Here is a 21,619-nt window from a genome sequence, read left to right as displayed (position 1 = left end):
TTTGAAACTGTAAACTTGATTGTAACACATTAGACTACGGTTAGACCTCAACCCTGATGATCCTTCTGGAAAAACAGCCTCATATTCAGTCATATCAAACCTGCCGGGAACATATTAATCTCTGAAGATTATTAAGATTCTTCATTTCTGAGGAAAATGTGAGCACTGCTGCCAAAGTGGCCAATTCTTGTATTTTGTTATGGAATATTGCAGTTTATTTTAAATTATTTTTACACTTTATCTTACAGTGTAATTATGCATTTAAGTATAGAGTAATACATTACTACATGTTATTAGTATAGGGTTAGTTGCATGTAATTATGCATAATTTATAGTTACTATAGTGACCAGTGTTGGGAGTAACAAATTATTAGTAACTTGAGTAATTATGTAATCGGATTACTTTTAAGTAACTAGTAAAGTAACATGCTACTTTTAAATTTACTACAAAATATGTGTTACTTTTTTAAATCAGTAACTTTGTGTCCCATGTATTAACTGTCCGCTCTACTGTTTCCTCTCTTGTTGAGAGTGATATGATGGGTGTTGTAGTCACAGACTAAATGTAAGCATGCATTTAATCCTATCACTTGCTCAAAACGGATTCAGTATTCCTAGAAAATAATGAAAACTGTGAAATGCAAATGCAGATTATTCCGCAAACCTGCAATAATTAAATGCTAAATAACACTGTATTTAATCTGACTTTATTAACCAGTGTCTTTAAAGTCCCCCTGTAGTCAATCATTTAAAACCTTAAAGGGGTGGTATAATGCCCTTTTCACAAGATGTAAAATAAGTCTCTGATGTCCCCAGAGTGTGTGTGTGAAGTTTTAGCTCAAAATACCCCACAGATATTTTTATATAGCATGTTAAAATTGTAAATTTCTGAGGGTGAGCAAAAACGCACCGTTTTGTGTCTGTTCCTTTAAATGCAAATGAGCTGCTGCTCCCGGCACAGGGGGCGGAGCTTCACACACACATGCACTGACCATTTCAAAAACTTTTAGTCTTTCATGTTCAAACACCCTTGCTCATTTAGTATTCGTGGTTCTATGAATATGCAAATGAGCGCAAATTGTGTCGCGTAAACAAAAATGATATGCAAATTTGTTTACGCGACACCATTTTCTATTAAAAACTTGTGCGATTTGGCAGTACATTTACACGACAACAGCGTTTTGCCGGCCTGAAAACAAAGCTTTAGAAATCAGAGTTTCAAAGTGCAAGGTTTTGAAAACGTTCCTGTTATCCTCTCCAGGACCATGAACAACAAAACAGCGAATTTGTGAAAACAGTGACATCATGCATGTTACGTGTTCAGTGTAAGGGATAATGTATAGAGAGGCGGTTGTTATAGCGAATAACAAGCCCGACAGGCTGAACGAGACCCCGACGCGAAGCGGAGGGGTCTTGACAGCCTGAAGGGCTTGTTATTCGCTATAACGACCGCCTCTCTATACATTATCCCGCTTATTACATGGCTACCTACAAAATAAATAAATAATTTGACACGAATTATTGATTTAAAAAGGAGTTTATTGATTTAAAAACGATTGTATTGCTTCCGCCAAAGAAAATAGTCCGTTCCGCGTCCATAGCAACGCGCTGTTTTTCATGGCAACGGTCTGTTATACTCCGCAGCGGTCTGTTATGTAAGGGATAATAGTGAGCCGGTTGTTATAGTGAATAACAACCCCGACAGGCTGAACGGGATCCCGACGCGAAGCGGAGGGATCTTGAATCAGCCTGAAGGGGTTGTTATTCACTATAACAACCGGCTCACTATACATTATCCCGCTTATTACATGGCTACCTACAAAATAAATAAATAATTTGACACAAATTATTTATTTAAAAAGGAGTTTATTGATTTAAAAACGATTGTATTGCTTCCGCCAAAGAAAATAGTCCGTTCCGCGTCCATAGCAACGCGCTGTTTTTCATGGCAACGGTCTGTTATACTTCGCAGCGGTCTGTTATCAAGAAATAACAGACCGCATTCTACATTGGAATTCAGCCGAGCCATGTAATAAAAAGAAATAACAGACTGCATTCTACATTGGAATTCAGCCAAGCCATGTAATAAGTAAAGACATTATGCACCAGAGAAACAAGCGTGATATTCTTTAGGATATTGTCCCTGGACTTCGCTTTTGCGGCATCGCTGTCGACGAGTAATAATTAGTTGATTAAATGGATTTACTTTTTATAAAGTTAACGAAAGTTATCCTGAGCATTGTAATGTTTGAAGCAGATGTCATGACAAATGTCAGCAGACCACGAAGTGGTTCATTCATAAATCCGTTAGATTTTACCATCATGCCATGGGAATGCTGCGCTGAAAAGGGGCGGGGCTACACGAGGCATGTTGTTTCTTGACGAGTGACATCGCCAACAACTTTTTGTCGTTTTCGCGGATCCATGTGAACAGGGATCAATCAAGGGTTTTGACGGCATCGTTATTGTGGGAACAACCTTTAAACTCATGTTCCTGGAAATCTAGAATCAGAATAAGTTCCTCTTGCAGCATCTCTTCTCTTCTCTGATGACGAGGGCGGAGCTATAACCTGTCACTCACATGAGATCAGCCAATAGCAAACCACAACCATCCAATCAACTCCCCACAGACACAATCAAGCCCCGCCCACATTTGCTCTTGTTCCAGAAGCGTTTCACTCGGATATACGACACAATAGAGGAGAAAAGACCAGCGCAACTTCTGCTTCATGCTTTAGTGTTACAATTAACACTGGCATTCATTCATAACAATAGTGATCACAGTGCAAAGGAAATCCCAAATAAGAGAACAATATGTCAGATGTATAGAAAAGATTTATTGGTGATCACGGTTGAACACAAACAATTGTTAAGAGCTATAAAACATTTTATAAGCTATCTCACCTTTGCATTCAATGCATTTCTTGTTTCAAACACTCGACATCCGGCATTCTGAGACAACTTTCACAAGCCCTAATTACGAATTATTTTCACAATAATTCACTTGTAATCGCGCCGGCAATGACTGCTGGAACCATGGACCGTCAATGATAGAACTTCAATTTGAAGCAGCGAATCACATTGAGTGAATATGAAGATTCAAGGAGACAATGATGGAAATACAGCAAAATCAGAAAAAATTAATTTAGCAATCACAACAATGCAAAGTCTCATGTAAAATCTGACTTGATGAAGCAGGAGGAGGAAGTTGCCGCATTAAACCGAGTTCACTGGAGAATTTCAGTCGAAGAGCACATTGGTTTCACTAAATCCATACTGAGATCCAGAGGTAAATGCCTCTCATGTCCAAATGTGTGGGAATGACACGAGACGTTAGCGCTGGAAGAGCCGTGTGTTTCTTCATCATACATACTGCTTCTTCTGCGCTTGAGAGGCTAAATCCTTAGCCTTCACTTTAGCCGCGAGCGCAGTTTCGCGAGCCTTCACCGTCGCGGTCTCTGCTAGCGTCCGTGAGGGAGTTTCACCTGCAGGAGGACCAGATACAACAGTTAAAGCAGTAGTTCACTTCACAATGAACATTTCCTGATCATTTACTCTCCCTTACATCATCCAAGATGTTCATGTCTGTCTTCCTTCAGTGGAAAAGAAATGAAGGTTTTTGAGGAAAACACTCCAGGATGTTTCTCCATATAGTGTCTTCAATGGGGTCCAACGGGTCGAAGGTCCAGATGTGAGTTTCAGTGCAGCTTCAAAGTCTCGACACGATCCAGCCGAGGAATAAGAGTCTTATCTAGACAAACCAGCCGACATTTATAACAGAAATAAACATTATATACTTTTATCCACAAATGCTGGTCTTGCTCTAGCTGTGATGCGCCACACATTACGTAATCAGGTTGAAAGGTCAAGCGGGACGTAGGTGTAAGAACAGACCTAAACTCAATCTCATTTTCTCCTCCAGCTTCAAAATCGTCTGACATCGTTGTTTTCTTTTATTTATTTATTTAGTAAATGGCGTTTGACTTAGTCTTTGCACGTTGGCTTTGTAAACACTGGGTCTGTTCTTACACCTACGTCCCGCTTGACCTTTCACCCTGATTACGTAATGTGTGTCGCATCACAGCTAGAGCAAGATCAGCATTTGTGGATAAAAGTATATAATGTTTATTTCTGTTATAAATGTCTGCTGGTTTGTCTAGATGAGACTCTTATTCCTCGGCTGGATCGTGTCGAGACTTTGAAGCTGCACTGAAACTCACATCTGGACCTTCGACCCGTTGGACCCCATTGAAGATACTATATGGAGGAACATCCTGGAGTGTTTTCCTCAAAAACCTTCATTTCTTTTCCACTGAAGAAAGACAGACATGAACATCTTCTTGGATGAGTATATTATCAGGAAATGTTAATTGTGAAGTGAAGTCCTCTTTTAAACAGCTCCTGCACCGCTTGAACTCCAGCTGGCATCTTACCTTGCATCTTGGCCAGGATGAACTCAAAGCCTTTCATGGTCTTGGTAACGTTGTTCTTAAACCGGGCAAGTCCGAATTCCTGAAAATGAGTTTAAGATGGAAAGCACTTTGAATAGACTTCTTCTGGAAAGCATACAGTGAGGCAATTGAACTGCAAACTAAACACCACACATGAACATCCATCCAGACAGTTCCTCAAATGCATGTAAACGGATCACACACACTGCTGTGATAAATCTCTCGAAAAGCTGGAAGTACCTGTACAATGGCACTGCTTAGAAAAGTAATTTTCATGTATAATTACTGTTTTGGTGGCATTGTGCGTGTGTGTTGTCTTTAAGAAAATGAAAAAAAAAGAAAAAAAAAGTGACAGTCAAGACATTTGTAATGTTACTGAATATTTCTATTTCAAATAAATGCTGTTCTTTTGAAATGTCTAATCATCAAAGAATCCAGATTTTTTTTTAATCATGATTTCATTGATAATAATAAATGTAAAAAAAAAAACAATAAAATCTTTCTTCGAGATCATCACACACTCCTGACCTGCACAGCTTTAGAGAGGCCGTACAGCTTGGAGGAAATCCAGGCCTCTCTCTCGATCTCGGTCCAGCTGCTGTTCTCAGGGTTCACTTTATACACACACCGCTCCTCCACGCTCTACACACACAAAACACACAGTTAACCTCCTGTAGCTCATGTCTCGTCAGGACAGTTAATAATTAAACTAAGCAGGAATCAAACTAAACATGTTTAAAATAACTATATTTACTCATGCACTAGCAATTATTAGTCTTTTTTCATATATATCAGAGGACATATTCTGCTTCTGTCCATGTTCATCTGTGTTTAGTGTGCTCTGAGTTCTTCTCTATATCAGTGTCAGTGTTTCTGAACTCCATTGTAGTCTTGAGTTTCTTCCGGGAACGAACACGTCACAATATTCCTCATTATAATAATTCATATGCAGAATAAAGGGGCGGGGCCTGGTTGAGTTAGTTAGTAGTGTGTTAAACTGGCGGTTATGGGAAGGGGCGGGACAATTCCCAAACACACTCGAAGCGCTCAACCAATCATAACACACTCCTCCAAACGACCAATCAGAGCACAGTGTGCTTTTCAGAAGGAGGGGCTTCATAGAGACAGGAAGTAAACAGAGCGTTACTGACAGACTGGGAAGAGAGGAGCCGCAACAATGGAGAATATGAAGAGAATAATCAACATTACAGCAGGAAAACCTGTTGTAGTAGAGCCTGAAACAACATCAAGACTGTGTGAAAGAGCATCACAGGTCCTCTTTAAAGCAGCTCTTGGTCACTGTCACCTCATGTTGCATTTCAAATATTCCACCCCGATTCTTATTTTTTTCATCGATTCAAATGTTTTATTTAATAAACTCTTATTATTCTACTGTAATGCAGTAACAAAAATCTAGACACAATGTTTATTTTATTTAAATTATCAGCTATAATTAGTCAGTTTTTGTTCCATTTCAGAAATAAAAAGGGGAAATTAAGTGTTTATGTCATGAAAGTACTGTCAGAATGCACAACATATTAATGGCTCTAAAAATAGGCTTCATTGTGTTTGTGTAAAATCTGAACGCTTGTGATTTGGGGGGGGGGGGGTGTTATCACATGTTGTGGAGCAGCTGTGTGTGTGTGTGTGTGTGTGTGTGTGTGTGTGTGTGTGAGAGAGAGATGGCGCACCATCACTCGAGCGTGGCTGATGTTCCAGGTGAGGGTGGTCATGGTCCGGCCCTGAGGGTCCACCACTGAGTCCTCGATGATGTAGGCCTTCTGGGCCATGTGTGCGGGCAGAAACCTCTCCGCCCAGCGAGGAGCCCGGCTGGTTTTGGTCAAGAGACGTCTGGACATCAGGCAGTTGTCTGGAGTGACTTCCCGAAATATGATGTCTTCCGTTAAAACATGATTACTGGGGAATACAAAAAAAAAAAATTAGGGTTAGGGTATAATAATATATAATAACATTATGAATATGTGTTGTAACTGCACCTGTAAGGGTTGGTGTATAATAATATATAATAACATTATGAATATGTGTTGTAAATGCACCTGTAAGGGTTGGTGTATAATAATATATAATAACATTATGAATATGTGTTGTAACTGCACCTGTAAGGGTTGGTGTATAATAATATATAATAACATTATGAATATGTGTTGTAAATACACCTGTAAGGGTTGGGGTATAATAATATATAATAACATTATGAATATGTGTTGTAACTGCACATGAAAGGGTTGGGGTATAATAATATATAATAACATTATGAATATGTGTTGTAAATGCACCTGTAAGGGTTGGGGTATAATAATATATAATAACATTATGAATATGTGTTGTAAATGCACCTGTAATGGTTGGGGTATAATAATATATAATAACATTATGAATATGTGTTGTAACTGTACCTGTGAGGGTTGGTGTATAATAATATATAATAACATTATGAATATGTGTTGTAACTGCACCTGTAAGGGTTGGTGTATAATAATATATAATAACATTATGAATATGTGTTGTAACTGCACCTGTAAGGGTTGGTGTATAATAATATATAATAACATTATGAATATGTGTTGTAACTGCACCTGTAAGGGTTGGGGTATAATAATATATAATCACATTATGAATATGTGTTGTAAATGCACCTGTAATGGTTGGGGTATAATAATATATAATAACATTATGAATATGTGTTGTAACTGCACCTGTGAGGGTTGGGGTATAATAATATATAATAACATTATGAATATGTGTTGTAACTGTACCTGTGAGGGTTGGTGTATAATAATATATAATAACATTATGAATATGTGTTGTAACTGCACCTGTAAGGGTTGGTTTATAATAATATATAATAACATTATGAATATGTGTTGTAAATGCACCTGTGAGGGTTGGGGTATAATAATATATAATAACATGATGAATATGTGTTGTAACAGCACCTGTAAGGGTTGGTGTATAATAATATATAATAACATTATGAATATGTGTTGTAACTGTACCTGTGAGGGTTGGTTTATAATAATATATAATAACATTATGAATATGTGTTGTAAATGCACCTGTAAGGGTTGGTTTATAATAATATATAATAACATTATGAATATGTGTTGTAAATGCACCTGTAAGGGTTGGTTTATAATAATATATAATAACATTATGAATATGTGTTGTAACTGCACATGAAAGGGTTGGGGTATAATAATATATAATAACATTATGAATATGTGTTGTAAATGCACCTGTAAGGGTTGGGGTATAATAATATATAATAACATTATGAATATGTGTTGTAACTGCACCTGTAAGGGTTGGTGTATAATAATATATAATAACATGATGAATATGTGTTGTAACTGCACCTGTAAGGGTTGGTGTATAATAATATATAATAACATTATGAATATGTGTTGTAACTGCACCTGTAAGGGTTGGGGTATAATAATATATAATAACATGATGAATATGTGTTGTAAATGCACCTGTAAGGGTTGGGGTATAATAATATATAATAACATTATGAATATGTGTTGTAACTGCACCTGTGAGGGTTGGGGTATAATAATATATAATAACATGATGAATATGTGTTGTAACAGCACCTGTAAGGGTTGGTGTATAATAATATATAATAACATTATGAATATGTGTTGTAACTGCACCTGTGAGGGTTGGTGTATAATAATATATAATAACATTATGAATATGTGTTGTAACTGCACCTGTGAGGGTTGGTTTATAATAATATATAATAACATGATGAATATGTGTTGTAACAGCACCTGTAAGGGTTGGGGTATAATAATATATAATAACATTATGAATATGTGTTGTAACAGCACCTGTAAGGGTTGGTGTATAATAATATATAATAACATTATGAATATGTGTTGTAACAGCACCTGTAAGGGTTGGTGTATAATAATATATAATAACATTATGAATATGTGTTGTAACAGCACCTGTAAGGGTTGGTGTATAATAATATATAATAACATTATGAATATGTGTTGTAAATGCACCTGTAAGGGTTGGTGTATAATAATATATAACATTATGAATATGTGTTGTAACTGCACCTGTAAGGGTTGGTGTATAATAATATATAATAACATTATGAATATGTGTTGTAACTGCACCTGTAAGGGTTGGTGTATAATAATATATAATAACATTATGAATATGTGTTGTAAATGCACCTGTAAGGGTTGGTGTATAATAATATATAATAACATTATGAATGTGTTGTAACTGCACCTGTAAGGGTTGGTGTATAATAATATATAATAACATTATGAATATGTGTTGTAACTGCACCTGTAAGGGTTGGTGTATAATAATATATAATCACATTATGAATATGTGTTGTAAATGCACCTGTAAGGGTTGGTGTATAATAATATATAATCACATTATGAATATGTGTTGTAAATGCACCTGTAAGGGTTGGTGTATAATAATATATAATAACATTATGAATATGTGTTGTAACTGCACCTGTAAGGGTTGGTGTATAATAATATATAATAACATTATGAATATGTGTTGTAAATGCACCTGTAAGGGTTGGTGTATAATAATATATAATAACATTATGAATATGTGTTGTAACTGCACCTGTAAGGGTTGGTGTATAATAATATATAATAACATTATGAATATGTGTTGTAACTGCACCTGTAAGGGTTGGTGTATAATAATATATAATCACATTATGAATATGTGTTGTAACTGCACCTGTAAGGGTTGGTGTATAATAATATATAATAACATGATGAATATGTGTTGTAAATGCACCTGTAAGGGTTGGGGTATAATAATATATAATAACATGATGAATATGTGTTGTAAATGCACCTGTAAGGGTTTGGGAATAATAATATATAATAACATTATGAATATGTGTTCTAAATGCACCTGTAAGGGTTGGTGTATAATAATATATAATAACATTATGAATATGTGTTGTAACTGCACCTGTAAGGGTTGGGGTATAATAATATATAATAACATTATGAATATGTGTTGTAACAGCACCTGTAAGGGTTGGGGTATAATAATATATAATAACATGATGAATATGTGTTGTAACAGCACCTGTAAGGGTTGGTGTATAATAATATATAATAACATTATGAATATGTGTTGTAACAGCACCTGTAAGGGTTGGTGTATAATAATATATAACATTATGAATATGTGTTGTAACAGCACCTGTAAGGGTTGGTGTATAATAACATATAATAACATTATGAATATGTGTTGTAACAGCACCTGTAAGGGTTGGTGTATAATAATATATAATAACATTATGAATATGTGTTGTAAATGCACCTGTAAGGGTTGGGGTATAATAATATATAATAACATTATGAATATGTGTTGTAACAGCACCTGTAAGGGTTGGTGTATAATAATATATAATAACATTATGAATATGTGTTGTAACTGCACCTGTAAGGGTTGGTGTATAATAATATATAATCACATTATGAATATGTGTTGTAACTGCACCTGTAAGGGTTGGTGTATAATAATATATAATCACATTATGAATATGTGTTGTAACTGCACCTGTAAGGGTTGGTGTATAATAATATATAATAACATGATGAATATGTGTTGTAAATGCACCTGTAAGGGTTGGTGTATAATAATATATAATAACATTATGAATATGTGTTGTAACTGTACCTGTAAGGGTTGGGGTATAATAATATATAATAACATTATGAATATGTGTTGTAACAGCACCTGTAAGGGTTGGTGTATAATAATATATAATAACATTATGAATATGTGTTGTAACAGCACCTGTAAGGGTTGGTGTATAATAATATATAATAACATTATGAATATGTGTTGTAAATGCACCTGTAAGGGTTGGTGTATAATAATATATAACATTATGAATATGTGTTGTAACTGCACCTGTAAGGGTTGGTGTATAATAATATATAATAACATTATGAATATGTGTTGTAAATGCACCTGTAAGGGTTGGTGTATAATAATATATAATAACATTATGAATATGTGTTGTAACTGCACCTGTAAGGGTTGGTGTATAATAATATATAATAACATTATGAATATGTGTTGTAACTGCACCTGTAAGGGTTGGTGTATAATAATATATAATCACATTATGAATATGTGTTGTAAATGCACCTGTAAGGGTTGGTGTATAATAATATATAATAACATTATGAATATGTGTTGTAAATGCACCTGTAAGGGTTGGTGTATAATAATATATAATAACATTATGAATATGTGTTGTAACTGCACCTGTAAGGGTTGGTGTATAATAATATATAATAACATTATGAATATGTGTTGTAAATGCACCTGTAAGGGTTGGTGTATAATAATATATAATAACATTATGAATATGTGTTGTAACTGCACCTGTAAGGGTTGGTGTATAATAATATATAATAACATTATGAATATGTGTTGTAACTGCACCTGTAAGGGTTGGTGTATAATAATATATAATCACATTATGAATATGTGTTGTAACTGCACCTGTAAAGGTTGGTGTATAATAATATATAATAACATGATGAATATGTGTTGTAAATGCACCTGTAAGGGTTTGGGAATAATAATATATAATAACATTATGAATATGTGTTCTAAATGCACCTGTAAGGGTTGGTGTATAATAATATATAATAACATTATGAATATGTGTTGTAACTGCACCTGTAAGGGTTGGGGTATAATAATATATAATAACATTATGAATATGTGTTGTAACAGCACCTGTAAGGGTTGGGGTATAATAATATATAATAACATGATGAATATGTGTTGTAACAGCACCTGTAAGGGTTGGGGTATAATAATATATAATAACATTATGAATATGTGTTGTAACTGCACCTGTAAGGGTTGGTGTATAATAATATATAATAACATTATGAATATGTGTTGTAACAGCACCTGTAAGGGTTGGTGTATAATAATATATAATAACATGATGAATATGTGTTGTAACAGCACCTGTAAGGGTTGGTGTATAATAATATATAATAACATTATGAATATGTGTTGTAAATGCACCTGTAAGGGTTGGGGTATAATAATATATAATAACATTATGAATATGTGTTGTAAATGCACCTGTAAGGGTTGGGGTATCTCTGCCAGAACGCCAGAAACACTTGGTCCCATGAGCTCTTCAGAAAGCTTGAACAGCTGAAATACTTCACCATTGTTCCCGCTCAACCTGTTAAAAACTGAAACAAAGGACAAAAACAGCTAATAATTGAGATCTAAACGATATCTTTGAGACAGGCATGGGCAACTCTTAACTCTGGTATATGAGTGCATGTGCATAACCTGATCTATGGAATGGCAGATATACATAATAATAAATAACATTATGAATATGTGTATATTTAAAGTATTATGCTGGTGTATAGTATTATAGTATAGTATTATATATGGCCTAGGACCTCAATACATTGCCGATATGCTCACTGAATATAAACCCACCAGATCACTCAGATCATTAGGATCATATCAGCTAGAAACACCAAGGGTTCACTCTAAGCATGGCGAGTCTGCGTTTAGCTATTCTGCTGGAACCAGCTTCCAGAAGAGATCAGATACGCTCCTACACTAGGACATTCACATCCAGACTCATAACACTTCTGTTCAGCTGTGCATTTACTGAATGAGCACTGTGCCATTGTGCGTCCGACTGATTACACTGTGTTTTATCTCTGCATCCTCCTTTAGATTATAAACTCAAATGGCACTGAAAATTGGATAAGAGACAAACATAGATTCAGCTGTACAAAATGATTCATGTTAAAATGAAACACCTTTTATTATTTTTATAACTGTCTAAATTAGAGATGCACCGATTACAATTTTCTGGGCCGATTCCGATTTCCGATTTTTCATTAAGTTTGACCTGCCGATACCGATTTTAGCCGATTCCGATTTCATTTTTTCTAACCACTTTACAGCACACACAAATATTTATTTTATATCTTTTCTGTAATAGAACATTTTACAATTTGCATAGTTCCCACACATCTAAAGTGCAGTGTTGTGGAAGAACCATTTCCTTTTCACATTCAATATCCAATATATATATATATATATATATATATATTTAGCAAACGAAACGTCTGTATGAAAACAGGGAATGGCAATAAAATAATAGGCTATATAAATAAAAAATAAAATAAATATAGCCTTGCAGTATAAAGATATTTCTCAAAGCACACACACACAGGCCTATTGCAATCACTTGTACAAACTGAATAATAAAACAAGTTTAAAGGGTACATTTTCTATAAATATTAGTCTTTGTTTTCTTTTCTGACATAGCCTGCTCCAGTTCTTGTTAAAACACACAAATTCTGTGCATTTTGGGCACTTTTTTGTGAAACCCTATTTAGGCTATTTTCCATCAAAAGTGTGCTTTCCCTTTAATTGAGCGCGAGCAGTGCAGCAAATAGACTCGGCGCCGAAACACGCGCTTCACTGCTCGCGACGCTCCTGCTTGACGCTCACGCGCTGCTCCTGCTTCCGTTGTGAATGCACTCATTGATTAACATGCACGCCGGAAAAAAAATACGCGCTTGCGGTCTGAACGGACGTAATTCACGAGGTTTTCTACATGTGCTCCGTGTGCACGTGAGATGCTGATGTTGCGCGATGTTAATTATGCCGCGCCCGAGTGCATTTGACCGGCATTTGTCAGACTGACCGGCCGGTCGCCGGTTACGGCCGATCACGTGAAAATCGGCCAATTCCGGTCACCAGCCGATCAATCGGTGCATCTCTAGTCTAAATTGTTAAAAGGTACCGGAGGGGGAATTACTCATGATGGTCAAAGGAACACTGTGGTGACTGGTACAGGGATACTAGTCCAGATTAGGGGGATACTAGTCCAGATTAGTATGGGCAGGAGACAAATCCAGATTAAGTGGATACTAGTCCAGATTAGTATGGGGATACTAGTCCAGATTAGGAGGATACTAGTCCAGATTAGTATGGGGAGGAGACAAGTCCAGATTAAGTGGATACTAGTCCAGATTAGTATGGGGAGGAGACAAGTCCAGATTAAGTGGATACTAGTCCAGATTAGGGAGATACTAGTCCAGATTAGGGGGATACTAGTCCAGATTAGGAGGATACTAGTCCAGATTATTAGTACAGGAAGGAGACTAGTCCAGATTAAGTGGATACTAGTCCAGATTAGGGGGATACTAGTCCAGATTAGTACGGGGAGGAGACTAGTCCAGATTAGGGAGATACTAGTCCAGATTAGGGGGATACTAGTCCAGATTAGTATGGGGAGGAGACAAGTCCAGATTAAGTGGATACTAGTCCAGATTAGTATGGGGAGGAGACAAGTCCAGATTAAGTGGATACTAGTCCAGATTAGGGAGATACTAGTCCAGATTAGGGGGATACTAGTCCAGATTAGGAGGATACTAGTCCAGATTATTAGTACAGGAAGGAGACTAGTCCAGATTAAGTGGATACTAGTCCAGATTAGGGGGATACTAGTCCAGATTAGTACGGGGAGGAGACTAGTCCAGATTAGGGAGATACTAGTCCAGATTAGGGGGATACTAGTCCAGATTAGTACGGGGAGGAGACTAGTCCAGATTAGGGGGATACTAGTACAGATTAGTACAGGGGGGATACTAGGGGTGCAAGGGTACAGATAGCCCACGGTACGGTCCGTACCTCGGTTTTTGGGCAGCGGTCTCGGTTCGGTTTCGGTACATGTTTTGTGTAGAAAAAGACTGCTATTTCATCCCAAAAATATGTTTTATTTTTCTTATGAGCATAAACAGAATGTCACAGTAGGAAGAACATCAATGTATGGAATAAATTAACACTCAAAATATTCAAGTGGATCCCAATTCCAAACCTTGATAACTGGTATATGAAGTGATCAATGTGAAAGAAAAAGTGCACTTTTATCTTTAACAAACATAAATTAGCTTGTGCTTTGAATAAAAAAAAGCAGAGCAAAATAATATAATGAAAAAATACTGCATTCAGGATACAAAGTGCAATGTTATTTACTCATCCACTATTGAGAGATTTTTGTGCAAAAAGATGAGTCTATCAACACTGTCTGGTGCAAGGCGAGACCGGTTGGCACTAACGATGTCCCCAGCAGAAAATTCTCAATTTTTCAGAATGCCGCAAGCGCACCGTAGGTCACGTGACAAGAACCAACCAGAGCGCAGCTGATAGTTGCTTTAGCAACGACAGACGCCTCCGGAGCGCAACAGCCCTAGCGCTTTGGAAAAAGGAAAACGCGGCGCGCCTAGCGTTTTCTATGCCTTTTTAGGCGCGATATGTGAACGACGGCTAAAGCAAAAACTAAAAGGATCAGCGCGAACTCAATGGCAAAACCGAAGTCCCGCGGGACACAAGGGTAGATTGTCCCGTGCAGGGCTGACTGAACGGTCCGGGATTTTACCGTGTACCGTTGCTTGCATCCCTAGGGGATACTAGTCCAGATTAGTACGGGGATACTAGTCCAGATTAGTACGGGGATACTAGTCCAGATTAGTACGGGGATACTAGTCCAGATTAGTACGGGGATACTAGTCCAGATTAGTACGGGGATACTAGTCCAGATTAGTACGGGGATACTAGTCCAGATTAGTACGGGGATACTAGTCTAGATTAGTACGGGGATACTAGTCCAGATTAGGGGGATACTAGTCCAGATTAGTATCATACTAGTCCAGATTAGTACAGGGATACTAGTCCAGATTAGGGGGATACTAGTCCAGATTAGGGGGATACTAGTCCAGATTAGTATCATACTAGTCCAGATTAGTACAGGGATACTAGTCCAGATTAGGGGGATACTAGTCCAGATTAGGGGATACTAGTCCAGATTAGTATAGGGAGGAGACTAGTCCAGATTAGTATGGGGATACTAGTCCAGATTAGTATGGAGATACTAGTCCAGATTAGTATGAGGATACTAGTCCAGATTAGTATGGGGATACTAGTCCAGATTAGTATGGGGATACTAGTCCAGATTAGTATGGGGATACTAGTCGAGATTACTACGGGGATACTAGTCCAGATTAGTATGGGGATACTAGTCCAGATTAAGTGGATACTAGTCCAGATTAGTACGGGGATACTAGTCTGGTGGGTTTAGTTAATCCATGGTACTGTAGTGGGGGAAACCCTGAGGGTCTGGATGATCAAATTTTTGAGCAAGTTGTGAGTGCTCACCTTTTTCAATTGAGGTGAAAATTGATCTCTCTAGAGATGTCCAGAGTTATATAGACACGCCGAGGGAAAAACCACAGAAAAGACTGACCATCATGGGAAAATGTGAGAGTATCCACTGTACGTCCGACTGACTGCCCTGTATTCTTCCTTCTGATTCTAAACTGAACTCAAATGGCTCTGAGAATTGGGTAAGAGAGAAACATAAAGCACTAAATTGGGGATATTGAAAGATGCAAAATAAGATACACCGGAGTTTTGCCAGATGAGAAGTTTATTCTATCATCTTTTTACTACTTTAATAACCACTTTGAATTGCCAGTGTTTAATTCCTTTCCATGTAAAGCATTTTGAATAACTGTTTTAACGTTCCTTGCTTTTATTTTGTGATTATTTTTATTCATTTCTATATAAAGTACTTTGAATTGTCATAGTGTATGAAAAGTGCTATATAAATAAACTTTTGCCTATATGACTGACACATGTCAGATGACTGACAGCTGGAGAATGCTATTTTAGCAAGCAGATCACAGATAATCTACACAAAAGATGAGCAGAAACCAGCTCGGGGGGTTTAAGAAGATCTAGATAAGAATTTCCCAGAACTGACTAGATTTGACTCAATGAATCCGATTAACGCTGTTGAGAGAGTGTTCAGAGTTCAGACAGTGAGCCTAAAAACACACACAGCCATAGAAATACACACTTTAATGGACACGTGGACGGCTATGAAAATCAATTAATAGACCCTTTATATTATAAGGAGTATTAGTACTCAAACATATTAGAGTAATAAAGTAAGAGTAGATTATGAGCTGTGAACCGGATGCTAGCTGAGCTCGCGGCTAACGCATGTGTAACTGTCACTCGCTTTCTGAATGACGGTCTATCTGCAACTACAACCAATTAAATAAATATGAATGAGCACTTACCAGAGTAAACAGAGTGTGTCGTCGTGCGAGGTGATTTCTCTACTCCTACATTGCACAATCATTCGTGAGGCTCGTCTACACACGACTACGTGACAGAAGAGAGAAGGTCATGGTCAGACTCAGTCAGTGACGACACTTCCGGGAGACCACTGAGCCCACCACAACCCTTCAATTATTAATATTACATCATGTTAACGTGGGTTATTTAATCAAAATACATAAGTTCTATTAGAGTCGTTTTGTGTACAAAAGAAAAGTCTGTATGCGCTAAGATGCTACAATAACCCACTGTAGCATCTTAGAGCATACAGACTTTTCTTTTGTAACTTTTCGGACCTTCAAATATCAAGGAGTTGGACATCAGACGCGCGAACCCTCTAGCGTTAAGCATGGGGGATTTACCGTACAACGAAAAATATTACGTTTTGAATTTTTAAAACGTTTTGCTATATCAAATTGGTACGAAACTTCGACTTTTGGGTCAAAACAAAACAAAATCATAGGTATAATCAGAAAAGGCAAAATGTTTTATAAAATATTCACACGTGTGATCTGAATGGGAAATACTACTGAGCGATTTTGGTTTTCCATGCACTGTACAGTAGGCTACATCATTATTTTAGAGGAAAAAAATAATGTAATTCACCAAATGTTTTTTTTTTTTCATGTTCCAAAGGTTGTAGTGCATTCCTAATGGACACAGTAGGCTACTCAATTTTAATTATTATTATTGTTATTTTATTTTTTAAATTGCTAAAATTCAACCTATTTGCCAGAGTAATGGTGCTGGTACAACACATATTGTTTATTGATTAATAATACGATTTTAGCATATTATAGGCTACTCATTTTCTTTAATGATTAACGTCAGGTTTTGCCGTGGTATTTACAGTATTTCAATGCAGCATGGACAACAAAGCAGATTTTGCTGCAGCAGATAGGCCTATTTATAATGTCATGAAGTTTTGAACATTAACATGATTCTTAACGCAAAGCATTGGGAGAAGTGTAACCGTGGAGTGTTGTTCATTTAGTCTTCAAACACTGAAACCAAAAGCACTTCTTGGTTTTCATTCACATGACTGGATCTTCAAATGCGAACAGAAATGAACACATGATTTCTTGTATTGCTAGTAAACCTTTAAGCATTTTTTCTTAATTCATTATAGTAACCCAAACAATTGACGATGATCAATGATTTAATAAATGCGTGCATAACCAATTTCATCATTACTCAGTAAGAAGAGCTCAATATGATACAATTACTTGAATATATTTTCTCAAAGTACTCCAGACTGAAATCAATATGAATAATTTCATCCAAACATGAAAAACACATAAATAACAATATAAAACAATATAAAAAGTTTTATAAATAAGATAAATAACATAATAATAAAAAAGTTAAAACAATTGTTATAAAACAATTTGTGAACGTATTTATATTAACCTTTCTTTTGTTTTATCTTTTCTTTTAAAACGATTTTAATCAGAGAAGTTCAACCAAATAATGAAGAGGGGATCTTAAAATATTACTCTGTCCATCAGGAATTAACCCTGTAATAGAACTTTTATAAAAATCTCATTTGTATTGCATGAATAGAGAGATAATAAAACCACAGTTGCTTGCTATCACCTTCACCTTCATATGTACATCAGGAACACTGGAGAGATGAAGAGTAATCTGGAGACGTAACATGTGACTTACAGGGATAGTTCACCCAAACATGAGAATTAGCCCATGATTTACTCACCCTGAACCCATCCGTATATGGCATTCTTCTTTCAGACGAACACAATCTGAGTATTAAAAAATATTTTTCTTACACAAACACATGATTTTGTTTCAGAAGGCCTTTATTAACCCCTCAATGCCTGTGGAGCACTTTAATCATGTATAGATGCACTTTTATGATGGATGGATGCACTTTTATGATGGATGGATGCACTTTTATCATGGACAGATGCACTTTTATGATGGACAGATGCACTTTTATGATGGATTGATGCACTTTTATGATGGATAAATGCACTTTTATGATGGATTGATGCACTTTTATGATGGATTGATGCACTTTTATCATGGATTGATGCACTTTTATGATGGATAAATGCACTTTTATGATGGATTGATGCACTTTTATGATGGATAAATGCACTTTTATGATGGATTGATGCACTTTTATGATGGATTGATGCACTTTTATCATGGATTGATGCACTTTTATGATGGATGGATGCACTTTTATGATGGATAGATGCACTTTTATGATGGATAGATGCACTTTTATGATGGACTGATGCACTTTTATCATGGACAGATGCACTTTTATGATGGATAGATGCACTTTTATGATGGATAGATGCACTTTTATCATGGATAGATGCACTTTTATGATGGATAGATGCACTTTTATGATGGATAGATGCACTTTTATCATGGATAGATGCACTTTTATGATGGACAGATGCACTTTTATGATGGATTGATGCACTTTTATGATGGACTGATGCACTTTTATCATGGACAGATGCACTTTTATGATGGATTGATGCACTTTTATGATGATTGATGCACTTTTATGATGGATAAATGCACTTTTATGATGGATTGATGCACTTTTATGATGGATAAATGCACTTTTATGATGGATTGATGCACTTTTATGATGGATTGATGCACTTTTATCATGGATTGATGCACTTTTATGATGGATAGATGCACTTTTATCATGGATAGATGCACTTTTATGATGGATTAATGCACTTTTATGATGGATAGATGCACTTTTATCATGGATTGATGCACTTTAATGATGGATAGATGCACTTTTATCATGGATAGATGCACTTTTATGATGGATTAATGCACTTTTATGATGGATAGATGCACTTTTATGATGGATTGATGCACTTTTATGATGAATAGATGCACTTTTATGATGGATTGATGCACTTTTATGATGGATTGATGCACTTTTATCATGGATAGATGCACTTTTATGATGGATTGATGCACTTTTATGATGGATAGATGCACTTTTATGATGGACGGATGCACTTTTATGATGGATTGATGCACTTTTAAGATGGATAGATGCACTTTTATCATGGAGATGCACTTTTATGATGGACTGATGCACTTTTATGATGGATATATGCGCTTTTATCATGGATAGATGCACTTTTATCATGGATAGATGCACTTTTATGATGGACTGATGCACTTTTATGATGATAGATGCACTTTTATGATGGATTGATGCCCTTTTATGATGATAGATGCACTTTTATCATGGATAGATGCACTTTTATGATGGACTGATGCACTTTTATGATGATAGATGCACTTTTATGATGGATTGATGCCCTTTTATGATGATAGATGCCCTTTTATCATGGATAAATGCACTTTTATGATGGATGGATGCACTTTTATGATGGATTGATGCACTTTTATCATGGATAAATGCACTTTTATGATGGATTGATGCACTTTTATGATGGATTGATGCACTTTTATGATGGATAGATGCACTTTTATGATGGATTGATGCACTTTTATGATGGATTGATGCACTTTTATGATGGATTGATGCACTTTTATGATGAAAGATGCACTTTTATGATGAATAGATGCACTTTTATGATGGACAGATGCACTTTTATGATGGACTGATGCACTTTTATGATGGATTGATGCACTTTTATGATGGATTGATGCACTTTTATGATGATTGATGCACTTTTATGATGGATAGATGCACTTTTATGATGGATTGATGCACTTTTATGATGGATTGATGCACTTTTATGATGGATAGATGCACTTTTATGATGAATAGATGCACTTTTATGATGGATTGATGCACTTTTATGATGAAAAGTTGCACTTTTATGATGGACTGATGCACTTTTATGATGATTGATGCACTTTTGTGATGGATAGATGCACTTTTATGATGGATAGATGCACTTTTATGATGGATGGATGCACTTTTATGATGGATTGATGCACTTTTATGATGGATAGATGCACTTTTATGATGGATTGATGCACTTTTATGATGGATAGATGCACTTTTGTGATGGATGGATGCACTTTTATGATGGATAGATGCACTTTTATGATGGATGGATGCACTTTTATGATGGATTGATGCACTTTTATGATGGATAGATGCACTTTTATGATGGATTGATGCACTTTTATGATGAATAGATGCACTTTTATCATGGATAGATGCACTTTTATGATGGATTGATGCACTTTTATCATGGACTGATGCACTTTTATGATGATTGATGCACTTTTGTGATGGATAGATGCACTTTTATGATGGATAGATGCACTTCTATGATGGATGGATGCACTTTTATGATGGATTGATGCACTTTTATGATGGATAGATGCACTTTTATGATGGATTGATGCACTTTTATGATGGATTGATGCACTTTTATGATGGATTGATGCACTTTTATGATGGATAGATGCACTTTTATGATGAATAGATGCACTTTTATGATGGATTGATGCACTTTTATGATGAATAGTTGCACTTTTATGATGGACTGATGCACTTTTATGATGATTGATGCACTTTTGTGATGGATAGATGCACTTTTATGATGGATAGATGCACTTTTATGATGGATGGATGCACTTTTATGATGGATTGATGCACTTTTATGATGGATAGATGCACTTTTATGATGGATTGATGCACTTTTATGATGGATAGATGCACTTTTGTGATGGATGGATGCACTTTTATCATGGGCTGATGCACTTTTATCATGGATAGATGCACTTTTATGATGGATTGATGCACTTTTATCATGGATAGATGCACTTTTGTGATGGATGGATGCACTTTTATGATGGATAGATGCACTTTTATGATGGATGGATGCACTTTTATGATGGATTGATGCACTTTTATGATGGATGCACTTTTATGATGGATTGATGCA

At 36.0% G+C, this 21,619-nt stretch overlaps 1 protein-coding gene across 1 annotated transcript; it reads right to left on the bottom strand.

The window, feature by feature from the left end:
- Positions 1-2,817: 2,817 nt before the first annotated feature.
- On the bottom strand, positions 2,818-16,937 carry prelid1a (PRELI domain containing 1a). Its single transcript, XM_081383144.1, has 6 exons — positions 16,643-16,937; positions 11,598-11,713; positions 6,143-6,368; positions 4,980-5,093; positions 4,434-4,512; positions 2,818-3,485 (listed from the first exon to the last, which is right to left on the bottom strand). The coding sequence occupies exons 2-6, from the start codon at positions 11,687-11,689 to the stop codon at positions 3,364-3,366; spliced, it is 633 nt and encodes a 210-aa protein (XP_081239270.1). The 5' UTR covers positions 11,690-11,713; positions 16,643-16,937; the 3' UTR covers positions 2,818-3,363.
- Between the last annotated feature and the right edge of the window lie 4,682 nt (positions 16,938-21,619).

Source organism: Scardinius erythrophthalmus (assembly GCF_964197995.2).
Source record: "Scardinius erythrophthalmus genome assembly, chromosome: 13".
Taxonomy (NCBI): Eukaryota; Metazoa; Chordata; class Actinopteri; order Cypriniformes; family Leuciscidae; genus Scardinius; species Scardinius erythrophthalmus.
Note: the sequence above shows the minus strand (reverse complement) of the source record. Positions and strands in the feature narration are given on the sequence as shown.

Bases quoted from the DNA above. Each gene is read 5' to 3' on its own strand.
- prelid1a (XM_081383144.1), bottom strand. From the start codon at position 11,689: ATGGTGAAGTATTTCAGCTGTTCAAGCTTTCTGAAGAGCTCATGGGAC. The intron at 6,369-11,597 runs GTGCATTTACAA...TGTATTCCCCAG, and splicing joins AGATACCCCAACCCTTACAG to TAATCATGTTTTAACGGAAG. The intron at 4,513-4,979 runs GTCAGGAGTGTG...ACTCATTTTCAG, and splicing joins GCCTCTCTAAAGCTGTGCAG to GAATTCGGACTTGCCCGGTT.